Source organism: Rhinolophus sinicus, chromosome 16 (genome assembly GCF_057876585.1).
Source record: "Rhinolophus sinicus isolate RSI-liver-muscle chromosome 16, RSI-T2T, whole genome shotgun sequence".
NCBI classification, from domain to species: domain Eukaryota; kingdom Metazoa; phylum Chordata; class Mammalia; order Chiroptera; family Rhinolophidae; genus Rhinolophus; species Rhinolophus sinicus.
This window is the reverse complement of record NC_142516.1, coordinates 17,966,329-17,981,544: the sequence shown is the minus strand read 5'-3', so window position 1 is coordinate 17,981,544 and position 15,216 is coordinate 17,966,329. Positions and strand designations below refer to the sequence as shown.

Here is a 15,216-nt window from a genome sequence, read left to right as displayed (position 1 = left end):
CTTCTGGGGTGCATGGTTACTGCCATGTCTGAGATCCAGTTCCCCTCTGCTCTCCAACCCGCCGCCTCCATCAGGCCTCAATGCCGCCTGCTTCGATTGGCTGTCTAAACTCTCTTAGCACTCAGTACGTCTCCTTCATTCCACTTAATATGTGTTTGATACCCATAACCTCTTCTAGAAGGTAGGGAGTGAGTTTGTTTTGTTCACCAGAGTACTCTTTATGTCTAACACAGGGTCTGGCTCATCTTTGGGGCTCAGCAAACCTTTGTTGAATGAATGAACAATGGGATGAATGAATGAGCCATACAGAAATTGTACCTTCCTGCCCTGACCTGCCTCGGGTACCCACTGAGCAGAGTTCAGCATCAGATGCCTGGCTGTGCTGTGATGGACTGTGCTTTTGGACAAGCCACACATTCAGAATTCTGTCATTTCTGAGCCAACAGGATGCTTTGAGAGCATAGCTGGGGAAATAAAGGTCCAGGAGGGGCAGGAACTTGCCCAGTATCATGTAATGGGCCACCCTACCTCTTGGCATGTGTTTCATCTTCGCTGATCCTTTCTGTTAAATGGGGCTCTTTGTCCTGTTGACTGTCCCATGTGGCTCGTGGTCTGTAAGGTGGTAAGGAAGTATCATGGAGCACTAAGCAAGTATGGTGAGTTCCATTTTACTGCAAGAGGAGCCAGGACCTCGTATAGGCTGAGGTGGAGCCTGGGTGAACATGTGGGTCCCCACGACCCTCAGGCAAGGACAAGACCCCCCTCCCCTCTCTGCCCAAATCTCAAATAGCATCCCAGCCAACAGGGAGACTGTCTGCAGCAACAGTGAGGTGATGTCTGGTTTCTCCTTGTGCATTGTAAGCAATGATTAATCTGGCTCCCAAACCAAAATATAGACCGAGCTCTATTATAAACACGGGTCCTGTGGAGACCCGCCTGCTGGGCAGCTAGAGGCCCCTTGCAGACTCCATGGTCCCTGGAGCTCTCCTGAAGTATCTGATCTCCCCTAGTGCCACTCAGACACTGATCACACATGGGGAAATCACTGCCCATGGGTCCACCTTGTGGTCAGTGCCCACCCCATAATTGCTGGGCCCTGGGAGAAGATAATGGTTTAGAATCTTCCAGGTCCTGGGGCCCTGTCATTTGAAGCTATTTGGCTGGCCCTAGTTTGGTAAACACTGTTAAGGTACGTCCAGGGAGCGTACAAACCTCCTGCCCACCCCACCCAATGCCGTGGCTGCGCTCACAGTCAGCTGCTCTTGTCCAGCCAGGAGAAATGTATCTTCAAGCCCCTTCAGGGTCCACTGGTTGGGAAAGACCTAGGAATCACAGCCTTCTGGACCAAGCACAGCCCAGCAAGTCTAAAGTCCTGGGGAACAGTCCAAGCTTGCCTATAACTTTCTAAGTAACCTTGGGCAAGTCCCTTCCATTCTCTGAGCCTGCTTCTCAGTCTGTTCAATGAGAAAGGAGGTTGTCAAATTGATGGCTTAGGTCCCTCCCAACTCAGACACTCCAGGGTTCTGTACCATCTTCTGCTCCAAAATGCTGTAGTGATCTGCACGCTCTGTCCTGGGGAGGTGGGTCTGTAAGGGGTCCTTCCCTGGGTGGCTCTGGGTCTTCTAGGCAGGCCTCAGTATGTCTTATCCGTGAGTTGGTGATTAAGGATACAGAGATTGGAGTCACAGCCTGGCACTGCCCTTAGGAAGCTGTGTGGCCTCAGGAAAATCACTTTACCTCTCTGAGCCTTAGTTTCCTCATCTGGCAAGTAATTCCTTCCTCCCCAGGGTGAATCCAAGGGGCTGATGAGCTGATGTATTTAAGGCTTTAGTGCCGAGCCAGGCATGGGGCACGCCACTGTCCAAGTTCCTGATGATCATTTGTTTCCTTTTAGCTGTGTCCTGAGTAAAGGGTTTACTTGAAATTTCCTCCTGGGATTTCACTGGCCACACTTCACTGCTAAAGTATTGGTTCCCAGCAGATTTCTTCATGGCTACAGAGGAAGCCCACGGAGTGGGTGATGCTCAGGGGCTCCCTGGCCGCCTTTCATGCTTCTCTTGGGACCCTTGCTCGTTATTTCATTGGCTCTTTGCTGCAACCCCTTATGGCAGACAGAGGAGGGCAGAGTGAGACTCAGAGAGGGCAATCTCCTGTGTCGAGTCACACAGCCTAGAGCTCAAGCCTTGATTCATCTCTTCATGGAAAGACTTTGCTGCTTCTTCCTCATCTGCAAGCTCTAAGTGGAGAAAGAAAATAATGGCACTTATATGCATCACGTCACGATCCATCTCTGCTCAAAACCCTCTGTGGTTTCCCATTTTGTTACTGTCCAGCATGCTCTGCTGCTTCTTCTCTGACTGTTCCCGCTCCTCGCTATCTCACCCCTCATTCTTTCTGCTCCAGTCACGTAGGCCTCATTCTCCCTCGAACCCACCTGAGAGTGTTCTTGCCTCAGGGCTTTTGCACCTACTCTTCCCTCGGCCTGGAAGGCCTTTGTCCAGAGAGCCAGCCCCCATGTGCAGCTCCCTCACCTCATTCATCAACTCAGAGCAACCATCCATGCCTGCCCACCTGCCGTCACACCCTCCCCAGCACTGCCGCTCTCCGTCCTCTAACTCTGCTCACCTTTCTTCAAGGCACTGGTCACTACCACATATTACCTCTTTGTTAAATTTTATTTTGAATTATGGTAAAAACAAACAAACATCAAATTTAGTATCCTAACCACGTTTAAGTGTACAGTTCAGTGGTGTTAAGTACATTCACATTGTTGTGTGACCGAGCTCCAGAACTTGTTCCTCTCGTGAACCTGAAACTCTACCCATGAAAACAACTGCTCCCCATTCCCCCCTCCCTCAAACAATATCCTTCATGTTTACTTGTTTTATATGTCCTTAATTGGAGTCTAAACTCCATTAAGGCAAAGGATGTCTTCTCGTTCATCCGATACGTAGAATGGAGCTAGTGCATACAAGTTCAATAAATGTTTGCTGAATGAATGAATGAAATAGGAAGATCATGATGATAATAGCAGCGAGTCTTTACAGGTCCCTGGAATTCAGCGCCAGATACTGTGCTAACTGCTTTACACACATTCTATCAGGCAATTCATGTGCCAGTCCTTACATCCTCAATTTACAAAAGCGGAAACCGAGGCTTACCGAGGTGATGACAATGGCCCCGGGTCAACAGCCAGCCAACAGTGAAGCAGGAGAGGAGCCCAGAGCAATCTGAAACATGTTGTATGCCTGCTGCTGGCTGTGGCCTGTGCCTCAGTTTGCCTACTGGGGAAAACAGCACACGCCGCACGTCAAAGAATCTCACCCAGCCATGTTGAATCCGGCTCGTCGGCCCTGGATTGAGATGCATTCATGTCGCTCAGTTGTCTGAGGCATGAGTAGGTGCAGAAGGAATGCTTGTAAACTCCCCAAATCTCCTAGGTCAAACCGACTCTGCTGTTTATAATTAAGAGTCTCGCTTCCTGGGGGTTCGTGGGTGTGCTGAGCACGTGTGCCTCTGTGTTTGTGTGTGTGCATATCTGCACATGCCCAGGATGTCTGCGAGGCTCTCTGTGTGGCCTCAGGTGTCCGAAGGACCCTTGGTGAGTGTGAGACCGCTGGTCCTTAGCAATGGCACTTGGAGTAAGTGGTTCAGTTCTCTGAGACTCAGTTGTCTCCTCTGTAAAATGGAGGTGATAATCCTTACCCGCCCCTCTTCTGTCTGCTGCAAGGGCTCCAGGAGGTCATGTAGGTGTTGTCCTGGGTAAGCAGCCGTGCCTGGAGGGGTCTGCAGTCATCATGCGTGTGTGTACGCTACAGCCTTGTGTATCACCCTCTGAGGAAGCCTGAGGACTCTAATTCTCAAGCATCAGAGCTGAAAGGGCTCAGAGTTCTAACGCCCTCATTTGAGGTCCAGAGAAAGAAGGGTGGTAACCTACCCAGCGTTGCCCCGTAAGTCACACATGGTATCTGAGCCAAGCCCAGGGCTCCTTGTGTAGGAGGCTGTAACCAAGATCAGTGTGGCCGCCCTGTCTGATATGGGAGCCCTCTGCTCAGCTTTATTTCACAACAGCCCTAAGCTGATAGAAGCTTGAAGTCTGGGATTTCCCTTTGGAGAGCTCCTAACTCTTATGAAGCGTTTCAGGGGTCGTCCCCAATGCTATCTGAAAGCACACACTCATTTTGATTCTCTTGACCTAGAGACCTGGCCTTGGACAATGGTAGTTTGGCCATAGAGACAGAGGGTCAAGGTTGGTGCTGGGTTGTTGCCAGATTCCTTCTCCATCAGGCAGTTAGATGGCTTCTGTTCCCCTGGAATAGTTGCTGGGACCAATGAGAGGAAGGGAGGCAGCTATTTTGGTTAATATATTTGCTCATTATGTGTGAGATCTTTTCTGATAGGGGTTTACTCAGAAGGGACAGGTCCTGACAGGAGGTTCCAGCATCACAGGGTGACTGAGCATATCCCAGACCTTAAGGTCCTAATCGGTCCTCTCACTCATTGAGAAATCCCTCTACCTGGGCTTCTGACGGTCTCACTCTCTCTCTGGATTTGGAAAGAATGGTTAGGGTACAGCATCACTCCATCACAGTTGCCATGTCTCAGTTCAGCTCAGAAACCCTGCCCAAGGAGTGAACAGCTCCTCTGATGCTCCTGGTCTAAGAACCTTCGTAGCAGAGAGGAAACCATAGGAAGTCGCTAACCCTTATATACATGGACCCAGTCAGCAAGTATTTATGGAACATGTGCTGCATCCCTGCCATGGTGCCTGCAGTGCTGAAAAGGCCGGCAGGGCACCTGGGCCTCTGCGATCCACAGGCCCAGAGGTGTCTTCCTGGCCTGATGCGGCTCCTTCCCCCACAGGGACACAAAGGCTATCCTGGACCAGCGGGGCACCCCGGAGAACAGGTGAGGGCCACGGCCTCAGCCCCACCCTGCTTGCTGTCCTACACTCCAGCCCCTGCCTGTCTCTGGCCTCCTCCCCGGGCCCTGCTCCATGAGTAAGCCCCAGAGCCAGGCGGTTCTGCGTCCCATCCTGCTGGGGCCCCCACCCCACCCACCTCTCCCCCAGCCACATGTGCTTGAAAGAGCTGGAGTGCACGCCGGCCCAGCATTGGCATGAGCCGCTCAGCTTCGGTTAGAGTCATGAATAGCTGGCCTGTTCCCGGCGATGTTAGGGGATATTATACACGCCGCCACGGGGTTTGCAGGAATTTTGGCTGCCCTGGCCCAAATCAAACAGCAGCGGCTGCCAGCGTGGGAGAGCCAGCCAGGCCTCCTCAGTGCTTTCTTATTCCTGGGCTGCCAGCACAGGGGGTTTTGTCCCCCTGAGCTGGTCTGACCGGTTTCGCAGAGGGGTGGGCTTAGGGGCCCAGCAGGCCAGTGGCTTCCCCTTCCTCCCATTTCATCTCACATTCCGTCCCTTCTCTTTGTCCATTGTAAGCCCCAGTCCCCCACTGCATCCCAGACCTGGAGCTGGGCAGGGTCTCTCCTTTCCTCATGTTTCTGTTCATTCCTTTGCAGGGGCGGCCGGGACCTGAGGGCAGTCCAGGGGCCAAAGGTTACCCTGGCAGGCAGGTGCAGTATATGGCTTCTGGAAGCTCTGTGGCCATGTGGTGTGGAGATGGCCACAGGTGCCCCCAGGGAGAGGGAGGTAGTGGGCTGGGGGACAAGGAGCTGTACCTGCCAGGTGGGCCCTGAAGAAAGGGCTGTTCAGGGGGCTGGACCAAGGCAGTAGGGAAAGGATGCTCAGTAAGAGAACAGAAAAAAAGGAGCTCTGGTGCTGTAGGGGTGGGGCTCCAGAGGCTCCTCCCACCCAGTCTTCCCCCTAAGCCACCTCCCTGGGACCCTGGGGTAGCTGGTGGCTCAGTTTGAAGACTATGAGTCTAACCCACTACTATTCTAGAGGGGGCAGCTGAGGCCCAAAGGAGACAGGACTCAGCCTGGGTTATTGGCAGCAGGTAGAATGTCTCCAAATGTCCTTGCCCCTCTGTCTCTTATGTTTCAGGGATTACCTGGACCTGTAGGAGACCCTGGCCCCAAAGGCAGCCGGGTAAGTGGGCCTTGGCAAGTGCCATACAGGCGGGGCCCTGGCTGGGCATTACCTGTTCCTGCAGTGGGCCTGAGAGCGATCAGGGCTGGAAGGCCTCCAGCCAGTGTCTGTAGCGGGACTGGGGCCGAGACCCTCCCACCTGAATGCTTCCTGGAGAGCAGAGTGGCAGCAGGAGGGCCAGACGATGGGGAACTCATGAGCCAGGCTTGGTCCCCATGGCTGGGCAGACTGGGCAGCAAAGAGTCTACTGTTGGCTCAGCAACAGTCCAGCTGCTACAATCAGGCATTTGCTTGCCATGTGCCCCAGCACATCCCAAGTGCTGGGAATCAAAGCCAGGCCACTTCATCTGTCACTGGAATCCTCAGAGACGTCTCTGCTGCTTCTGGCTGAAGGCAGTGGTGCCTGATGGATCAATGCTGCCCAGGCCTGAAGGTGGATTGTGTATCTGCCCTCCCCTTTCTTCAAGGCCCCTGGAGCAAACCCTGAGTAGCCAGCAGCCTCGGTTTGCCCATCTTTACAATGGAGTAATATCCATTCTACCTCTAGCATGGATATGGGGATACTAGGAATTTGGAAGCAAGTAGCGCTGAGGAGGGGCTGCCAGGTAGGGGCTCCCAAGTGGGCTATGGGGTGGTGAGGAAGATTCTGGGCAAATTAAATGGAAGTAAATGGAGTTTTGAAGACTAAGAAATGATCTGATAGAATTCTGTCTTCTACATCCAAGGAAACTGGGTAATGGTCGGGACCCGATAGCTGTTTATACTGCACAGCTAAGGTAGAGCTGGGATGAGGCCCAGGGGTCTTGAGGGCTGCGTTCATTGCCTCTCACAGAATGCTCAGCAAGTGGCTTGCACAGTCCTCGGTCAGGCCAGGTCGGTGTGACGTGTCCTCCACTCCTGAGCCAAAGCTATTTACGGCCACAGTCTCGGCCCTAATCCCAGGAGCTGACAGGCGGCTGTTAGGAGAGCATCTGGGAGGTGGGCAAGGGGGTGGGTAGGCACGTTCCCCAGGAAATGGTGGTGATGATGATGGTGGTGGTGGTGGTGGTGGTGGTGGTATGCAGGGGCCCCAGACGCTCCTGTCCTACGATGTTGAGCCTCCCTCCTTACTCGAGCTGTTTCCATTAGCTGTGGCCCCAGGGGGGCCTCCTGAACCCAGGAAAAGGTCTTCTCAGTTCAGCCCCAGGGTCTCTGATCTGCCAGGACAAGAGGCATGAGACAGGCTAATGACATCTGGGGCTGCTTGATGTCTGCCATGCTGGTGGCAGCTTGAGGCTACATGTGGGGAGGGAGCTGGTCTGGCCCCAGCATACCCCTCTCCAGGGTCACAGAGCCTTGAGCAGCCTGGGTGAACAAGGGCTGCTCCAGCTGCCCTCCCAACCCTGCCATCACCGGCCTCATGTTTATGAAGTAGGCAGAGTGAGGCTTTGGGATCAGGACAACTGGCTTTGAGACACGCTCTGCCATTAACCAACTGTGGGATCTCGGGCAAGTTGCTGGACCTCTCTGAGCCCATTTCTCACCTGTAAATCTGGGTTATAAGCCCTGCTTGGAAGGACCAGCAAATGTCACTTGTTAAGATGACAAGTATTATCACACTGGGTGCCGAGAAGGAGTCTTCGTGACCTCTTGACCTTCTAGGGAAGGAAAGATGGTTGTAAGCTTGAGTTGGTTGCTTGTTTGTGGGAGGCAATATAGCAGGGTGATTAGGAGCCTGGCCTGGGAGTCAGATGACTTGAATTCAGATATCAGGTCTACCATATTCTAGCTGTGTGACCCTGGGTGAGTCACTTCACCTCTCTGGGCTTAAATGTTTCCACGTCTTCAGGGACTGACTAATAATACCTACTTTCTGGGGGTGTGGTGAGGATGCAGGAAGCATATTAATGCATGCGGAGCATTAAGAACCAGGCTTGACACATAGTTTGTGCGCAGTAAATGTTATCGTTATTTTAAAGTCATTCCACAAACATCTAGAGAGTGCAGTTAGTGACAGGAGCCCTGGACTGGGTCCCTGCTCTTTGAGAAGTTGCCAGGCAAACGAGGACGTGAAACATGGATACAGAGAGTGAAGATACAGTGTAAAAAAGGGTAAATCCTATTAACTGAGATGCAAACATGGGGCTGGGATAGAAGGAGGAGATAACTTCTGGCTCGGGGCGTCGAGGCTGCTTGCCAGGGGAGAGAGCACTAGAGCTGGGCTTGGAAGGATTTGATCTGCAGTCTTGGGGGTGGGAAGAGTGTAGCGAGCAGAGCGTGAATAGAGGCTGGCAGGCAGAGGCTCAGGTGTATTCTGGAGCAGCGGACTCCACCCCTAAGGAGCTATATCCCTTTATCTTCGGAACCTTAGCTTCTGTTGTCTGTCCAGCAAGGGTTTGACAGCCAATCTGCAGGGTCCTTGGACGGGTTGAATACAGTGGCACACCCGTGTTTGTCAGGACATCAGCAGGCTGGGATGGCAGCTGCTGTTATTGCCAGCAGTCAGACGGCCAGGGGTGGATGTGAGCCCCATGTCCTGGGCCTGCGAGGCCTAGGAGGAGGCATTGCATAAACCGCAGGCGCCCGCCTGCCACTGTGCCTGGGGGTGGGTAGGACTTGGGGCCACTCTAGCATCTAACCCGGCCGAGAGCTTCCTTCCCGCAGGTCCCGGAGCCCCCGATGCGGGGCGGGCCTCTCCCCGCGAGCGCCCGCGCCCTTCCCTGGCGTGAGGGTATGTGCCTTTGGACTACATCGTGGAAGCCAGCACCATGCAGTCCATGGGCATATACACTTGCCTCAAGGCCTATGTCGTCGAGGAGCCACTGGAACTGCCGTTGCCATCAGCCAGGAAGAGGAGCCAGGGCGTGGGAGGGCAGCAAGGGGATGGGATAGGTCGGGCCAGCCACACCCCACCACTCGGCCCCTCTGAACCCCCCAACCTGCTCTTTCCTAGGGCTACATTGGACTCCCAGGGCTCTTCGGCCTTCCAGGGTCTGATGGCGAGCGAGTGAGTATGCTTTCTTTGTTTACCTCTTACCCACACCACCCAACCCCTCTGCCAGGTGCCAGCCTGGAGAAGTCGTGGAATACCTTCTGGACAGGTGCCCTTGAGTTGAATAGGAGTCCACTAAGGGGACAAGGCAAAGCCATTGCCTTCCAGACATAGGGAACAGAGTGTGCAAAGTCAGGGACGTATGAGAACTTGGCACGTTCAGCAGTCAGCATAGTCCAAATGCTGAGTGTGAGGTTGGGCGAGGAGGAGACTCGGCTGACCAAGCACCTGGGCAGTTATACAGCGCTCAGGGGCCAGCGTCAGGACGGGGACTCTGTTCTGAGAGCACGGGGAACGAACGTCTGAAGGGCTTTCAGCAAATGAGAAGGGTTTCAGATCGAGTGTCTGCAAACCCCAGCCTGTGGTCTAGATCCCACCTGTCATCTGGTTTGGTAGTTTTGTTGAACACAGCCATGCTCATTTATATCTGCACTGTCTATGGCTGCTTCTGTTCTCAGCACAGAGCTGAGTAATTATGACAGAGACTGTATGACCCACAGGCCTCTGGACCTTCCTCTTCATGCCCGCCCAGCCAGAGACCATATGTGGGAACTCAACTGGAACCTCACCAACAAGCTGAGTATAGGGAATCTTAGGAAAGCAGGACGAGCACTTATTGAGCACCTGCTGAATACCAGGAACATGGGCTGCTCTCCTTAGGCATCTCCCCAGCTCAGGTCTATGCAGACCCCCCAACCCTGTACAGTGCACGGACCATCTATCCACTGTGCCCATAACTGGTATCTACTGTGTATGTGGCCTAGATGCTGAGCCCTTGGTGACTTCCTCTTGTGGGTGGCTCTGGGGCTGGTTGTCCTCTGCTGAAATCCTGTCTTGACCTGTTCCCCATCTCTTCCTCTACAGGGCGTGCCTGGTGTTCCTGGCAAGAGGGGCAAGATGGGTAGGCCGGTAAAGATTTTCCGTGTCTATTATGCAGACTCTATGGGGGAACCCGACCTCCCACTGGCCATGCTGCCCTGTCCATCTTGGGTCTGGGCATTCTCCACTTGCTTCTCTCTGCTCGGCCATCGCTCTGCTTTGAGTGTGTGGGCCGGCATGTGGGGCTGTCTGGGCCTTGTGTCCTGCTGTCAGAACACTGAGTGGCTGCTTCCTGGCTGAGGCTGGGGCTCCTGTGGGCTCTCTGGGCCCCCTGGGATGGAGCCTGTGCACCAAATGGCTCTGCAGTGCACTTCTGTGGGGTGGGGGTGGAGGGTTTCTGCTGTCTGGGTCACTAGTGTCCATGCTGGGAGGGGAGGGCCTGCTCAGACTGGGGGATCTTGGCTAGACCGGGTGTCGGGGCTCCTAACTCAGAACATTCAGTGTCTGTATTGTCTTGGTCTCACCAGTTTCACCCATGCACACACAAGACCAGAGGGCAGTGGGGTGCTGGGCAGACCCACAGCAGGCATGACCACAAGAAGGGCTCACCAGTAACCCCCAATCCACCCACTTTGTCCATGACTCTCCATCATGGTAGGAAATTGTTTTTTCCATTGTTTGGGCATCAGCAAGGCAGGAAGAGAAAGCCAAGGCACAGAGAGATTAAGTAACTTGCCCATGGTTTCACAATGAGTAAACAATAGAGCCAGGATTGTAACTCGGTTATCTGCAGAGCCCTCTGATATCAGTGATGGCTCAGGTTCACTGGTGGGTGATAATACCATAAAAGTGGATTCCCTAGAATTTTTGCCTAGGGGAAAAGTCATTCATTCCAATGATCTCATTATTTGCAAGGGGACACTGAGGCTCTGAGAGGCAGAATGACATTTCCAGGGTCCCCTGCCTGGCTGAGGGAGACCCAGGACTGTAACAGGTATATTTCTTTCAGGCCCTCACCCCTTTGGTGGCTTAAAGCTCTCTGCCACTGCCTTGCAAGTCAATGCCTAGACTTGGAACCATCATCAGCTCTGAGTCTGGGCCTCCTTTGCTTGTGGTTGATGGAGAAGGGATTGTGGGGACATTCGAACTTGAGAGGCAGCTGGGAGGGAGCTGGGAGCACACAAGGGCGGCCAAAAGGGGGTTGTCTGTGATTCTGGGGTTGACTGCATGTTCACAGGCACCTACCTTACCTGTTGCAGGGTATGGATCTGGGCCCTCTGGGGGCCGAGTGAGGGATACAAAAAAAGGCAAGATCTAGGTCCTTGGTGCAAGGAGCTGACGGGGCATCTCACCCTCAGACCTAGACCCCTCTGTGGCTGACAGCCCCTCTGTGCCCTGAAGTCTAACAGCTGATACCTAGGTCTGGGCAGGGAGCAGCACCTGATGCTCTGGCTTCAGGCAAAGACTGGAATCCCCAAGGGCTGGGCTGGCATTTGGATCTGCTTCTCCGTCCAGATGACCGTGGACAAGGAGATTCTTTCATTCATGCATCATTCGTTCATTCGTTCAATGAATATTGAGTGTGCACTGTGGGTCAGGCAATGTGCTTGGTGCTGAGCAGTGAACAAGAGACAAAGTTTCCATTCTTAGGGGCAGACAGACAGGCGATGATTGAATGGGAGGATGAAGAATGAATGACTGACTGTCAGGTGACGCTGAGTATTAAGGTAGAGTAAGGTAGGGGGACAGTGAGTATTTGGGGTAAGGGCTGATGAATGAATTGGTCCAGGAAGACCTCACCTTTTGAGAAACCTGAATGAGGTGAGGATAGGAGCCCTGTGGCTCTTTGGGGAAGAGCCCTTTAGGTTGAGGCCACCTCCAGAGCCACCTGTGGAGGATTTGCTCCGACTCCATCCTGGGAGCCTCACAGAGGGCCCGGCACTGCCCCTTTATAGATGAGGACGTTGAGTCTCGGCGGGTGAATGACTTGGCCAAGGTCTTATGGTTTCTGAGAGTCAAAGTGGGGTTAGAATGCCGTAGCCGGAACTTTCACCTCTTGCCCCAGAGTGTAGCTGTTTAGAGCATGGCTTCTGGAGTCTCCTGAGCGTGGAGGAGGCAAGACTCGTGAAACCCTCGGCATGCCATGGCTTCTCCGTCGGCCACAGCAAGGAATGTCAACAGGGCTGCAGCTGACCCGTACTCTACACCTCCCATCTCCCTCTCCTACTCCCAGGGGCCCCTTCATCTGCCCTCTCCCTGTACTTGTTTTCTTCTTGGATCTGAAAGCCTCCTGCTCATGGCCAGGAAGCCATCATGGATCTGAGGTGCTCAGCACCATTTTCCCATCTATGTGTAGACAAGGCCACTCATTTGTTTCTCATTCAACGAAATATTTATTGAGAACCTACTACGTGCCGGGTGCTGAGGATAGCACTGTAGCCAAAATAGACCCCTCTCCAAAAGCAGCATTTATTGAGCCCTTTTACCTGCATGATATTTAAACTACATGTGATTCTCCCACTGATTCTTTGAGGTGAAATTGATTAGACCCATTTTTCAGATAAGGAAACCGAGGCTTAGACAGCTAAAGCCATTTGCCCAGCGCCCTCCAATGCCTTGCTGGACTTAAACCCCTATTACTGACCACTTGTCTCTGCTCCCTTGCTCCATACCTTTAAGTTCCTAAGATTCCAAGCTCCATGATGGGGGTGTTCCCTGGCATTGGGGTGTCACATGGGTGGCAGGAAACTCCCTCCCTTCAGCCAAACAGGCTTATGGCTGTGCAGTACCCCCAAGGGCCATGAAAATCCTCTTGACTCTGGTCCAGCTGCTATGGCCAGCAAATGGGCAGGGTCTGCACTGGATATGATTGAATATGTACGGAATAGGACTTCATATCAGCCAGTCCCTATGGCTTTGTCTCTGCCGGGCCTCCAGTGAGATGTGCCCTTGGTCCACACACTCCCTGAGTCGACTTTAGGGCCATCCCCCTATTGCCAGGGTTCCCCAGCCCTTGATCTGGCTGGTGGGGTTGGGGGGCTCTTTCTCTGGATGGGTTTTCCTCTTGTCCAAATTTTGAGCCAGGTGATTTTTAGGCACTTATTAACAAGAAGAAATGTCAGGAGAATGAGCTGCTATCTCTCATGCCACATAGCAGCTGGCCTCATATCTGGCAGGCCTGTTGATAATTTTGCTGTAGTCCACCTCTCTCCAGCAAGCGAAACCTCAGGCCCATACACGCAGCCTCCTCTCTGTCAGGTTTGGAAGGAGGATGTGTGAGTCTTGTTGATGGGAGCTGAGAGAGACAGTGGAGGTAAGAGCATATCAGAGCTGCAGGAACCTTAGTGATGAGCTGGACCAACCACTTTGTCAGGCAGATAAGCAGACATAGCTCAGCGAGGCCAGTAAGTTGCCCAAGGTCACACAGTAAGTCGGTGGCAGAGTCAGAACTTGAACCCAGGACCCTGGCTTGTTAGTATACAGTACTCCCCACATCACTTCTCTTCTTCTCTCTGTGCTCATATCTTTAACCTCCAAAGGAAAGCTTAGCCTACAGTTCTCATCTCTGCCTCACATCACCTGCTGGAAAGGGGAGTGTGTTGTGGTTTCCTGAGGAAAGGTCTAGATATAAGATGTTACAAACTTGGCTAGAGGTGAAAGGGTTTCTCCTAGGCTGCCCTGGCTTGTTCGGGGTACGGCACAGTGACACAGTTGGGGGCTGAGCCATGCCTCCTAACAAAGGGTCTCTCACAGGGGACACTTGTCACTCTGTGAATTCACTGTCAAGCTGCTGGAATGCCTGGCCAGGCCAGCCACTGCTCACAGATCCTCTCATGGTCTCTGGCCAGACCTGCCAAGGCTGGTCTTGTGTAGTGAGTCAGATGGGCAGACCCTAGAGCTTAGAGCTGGGAAGGCCCAGCCCTGGCTCCTACTTCCTCGGTGTGTGGCTTGGGGACACCTGGGACTTGCCCAAGGCTGCACACCCATCCAGGGCAGGACAGGGCTTCTAACATGGTGCATTTTGGTTTCAAGCTCAGAGCTCTTTCCCATTCTCAGACTGTGGGGAGCAGGGAGGAAACTGACAGAGACTTCATGTTTCCAAGTGGGGAAACTGAAGCAAAAACAGATGAACGTGTTAACTGTGGTCGTTCTGTGAGCTGGGGATATGGTACCCAGTGTCCCCAACTTGAGCTACAGCTGTCCCAGGGCTGTTGGTGACCCTGGAATCCTGGTGAGAACTCTACCTGCCTATCTCCTCCTTGTTCCCTGAGGTGGCTCTTGGGTGGCTTCCTTAGATTTCAAAAGGGCAGGGTGAAAACACAGCATCGTGAGGAAAGTGTGCAGGGAACCTCTAGGGGTCTTTGCATGTCAGCACACCTGGAGTGTACACATCTTTTAGAAAAGAATATGGGTTGCTTCAAATGCAGTGGGAAAGGTACAGGTGAGACTTATGCAGGAACTTCCTGACTTTGGAGAATTTAAGCGTTGTCAAGAGGTCTCCAAGATCCTTCTGCGGGCTCTTACTAGAAGTTAACACGTTGCGTACGGCAGGGTTTAAATCCCTCATACCACTCTGTTCCGGCAGGTTTTTAAAAGAAACTACTTTAAAATACACTCTTCTCTTTAAAGAGTAAATGCTTCTATGTCATTTATTATTTTTCTATAAATAATAGATTCTACAAATAAATTATTCTATAAATTATTCTATAAATAATTATTCTACAAATAATTCAATAAAATATGCAAAGTAAAAAGAGTCAATAGTAAAAACGAGAATTCTCCTTAACGCATGGCTCAGAAAAAAACGAAGATTCTCGTGATCCGTACGCAACGTGTTAAGTATTCCCACTGTTGGCGCAAAGCCTAACCAGCAGGGGAAGGAACATTTGAGTTTGCCAGGGACTGGATTACAAGCATCTCACCTCTTCTTCAGCCCATCTCTGCAGGTGAGTTGGGCATGACCGACCATTTTGCAGGCCAGGGAGCTGAGCCTTCGAGACATTAGCAGGACTTCTGATCCTGGAGGGCACATGTTCCTCCTACAGCCCACTTTCTGGAGCAGACTCTTGGGGTAGACAGTGCCTGAGGCAGGGGAGGGGAGGGGACAGCCCTCAGAGGCCCCCTCAGCCCTCAGCATCCTGCCGTGGATGTGGTGACGAGAACAGTCCCTGTCTTCACTTCTATTCTGAACTGCTCCAGCCATGAGAGAATGTGGAGTCTTGTCTCAGGGCTCGGGTCTGTCTCCTTCTGGGCCTTGTTCTGCTCAAAGTACGAGGCGTGCAGTTCCCCAGCGGGGCCTGACCTGGGGAAGTGG

General features: G+C 52.8%; 1 protein-coding gene across 5 annotated transcripts in view; it reads left to right on the top strand.

Annotated features, from left to right (window-relative positions):
- The window catches only part of COL27A1 (collagen type XXVII alpha 1 chain), a 135,744-nt gene that overhangs the window by 38,364 nt on the left and 82,164 nt on the right, over window positions 1-15,216 (top strand). For all 5 annotated transcript variants that reach the window (XR_002139439.3, XM_019754574.3, XM_019754577.3 and 2 more), the window contains 5 exons: window positions 4,864-4,908; window positions 5,524-5,577; window positions 6,008-6,052; window positions 8,985-9,038; window positions 9,948-9,992. Coding sequence is in view for 4 of the 5 variants with exons in the window: in XM_019754574.3 (XP_019610133.3) it covers window positions 4,864-4,908; window positions 5,524-5,577; window positions 6,008-6,052; window positions 8,985-9,038; window positions 9,948-9,992 (243 nt within the window). In the remaining variant the exon portion in view is untranslated. The remainder of the gene's footprint in view (window positions 1-4,863; window positions 4,909-5,523; window positions 5,578-6,007; window positions 6,053-8,984; window positions 9,039-9,947; window positions 9,993-15,216) is intronic.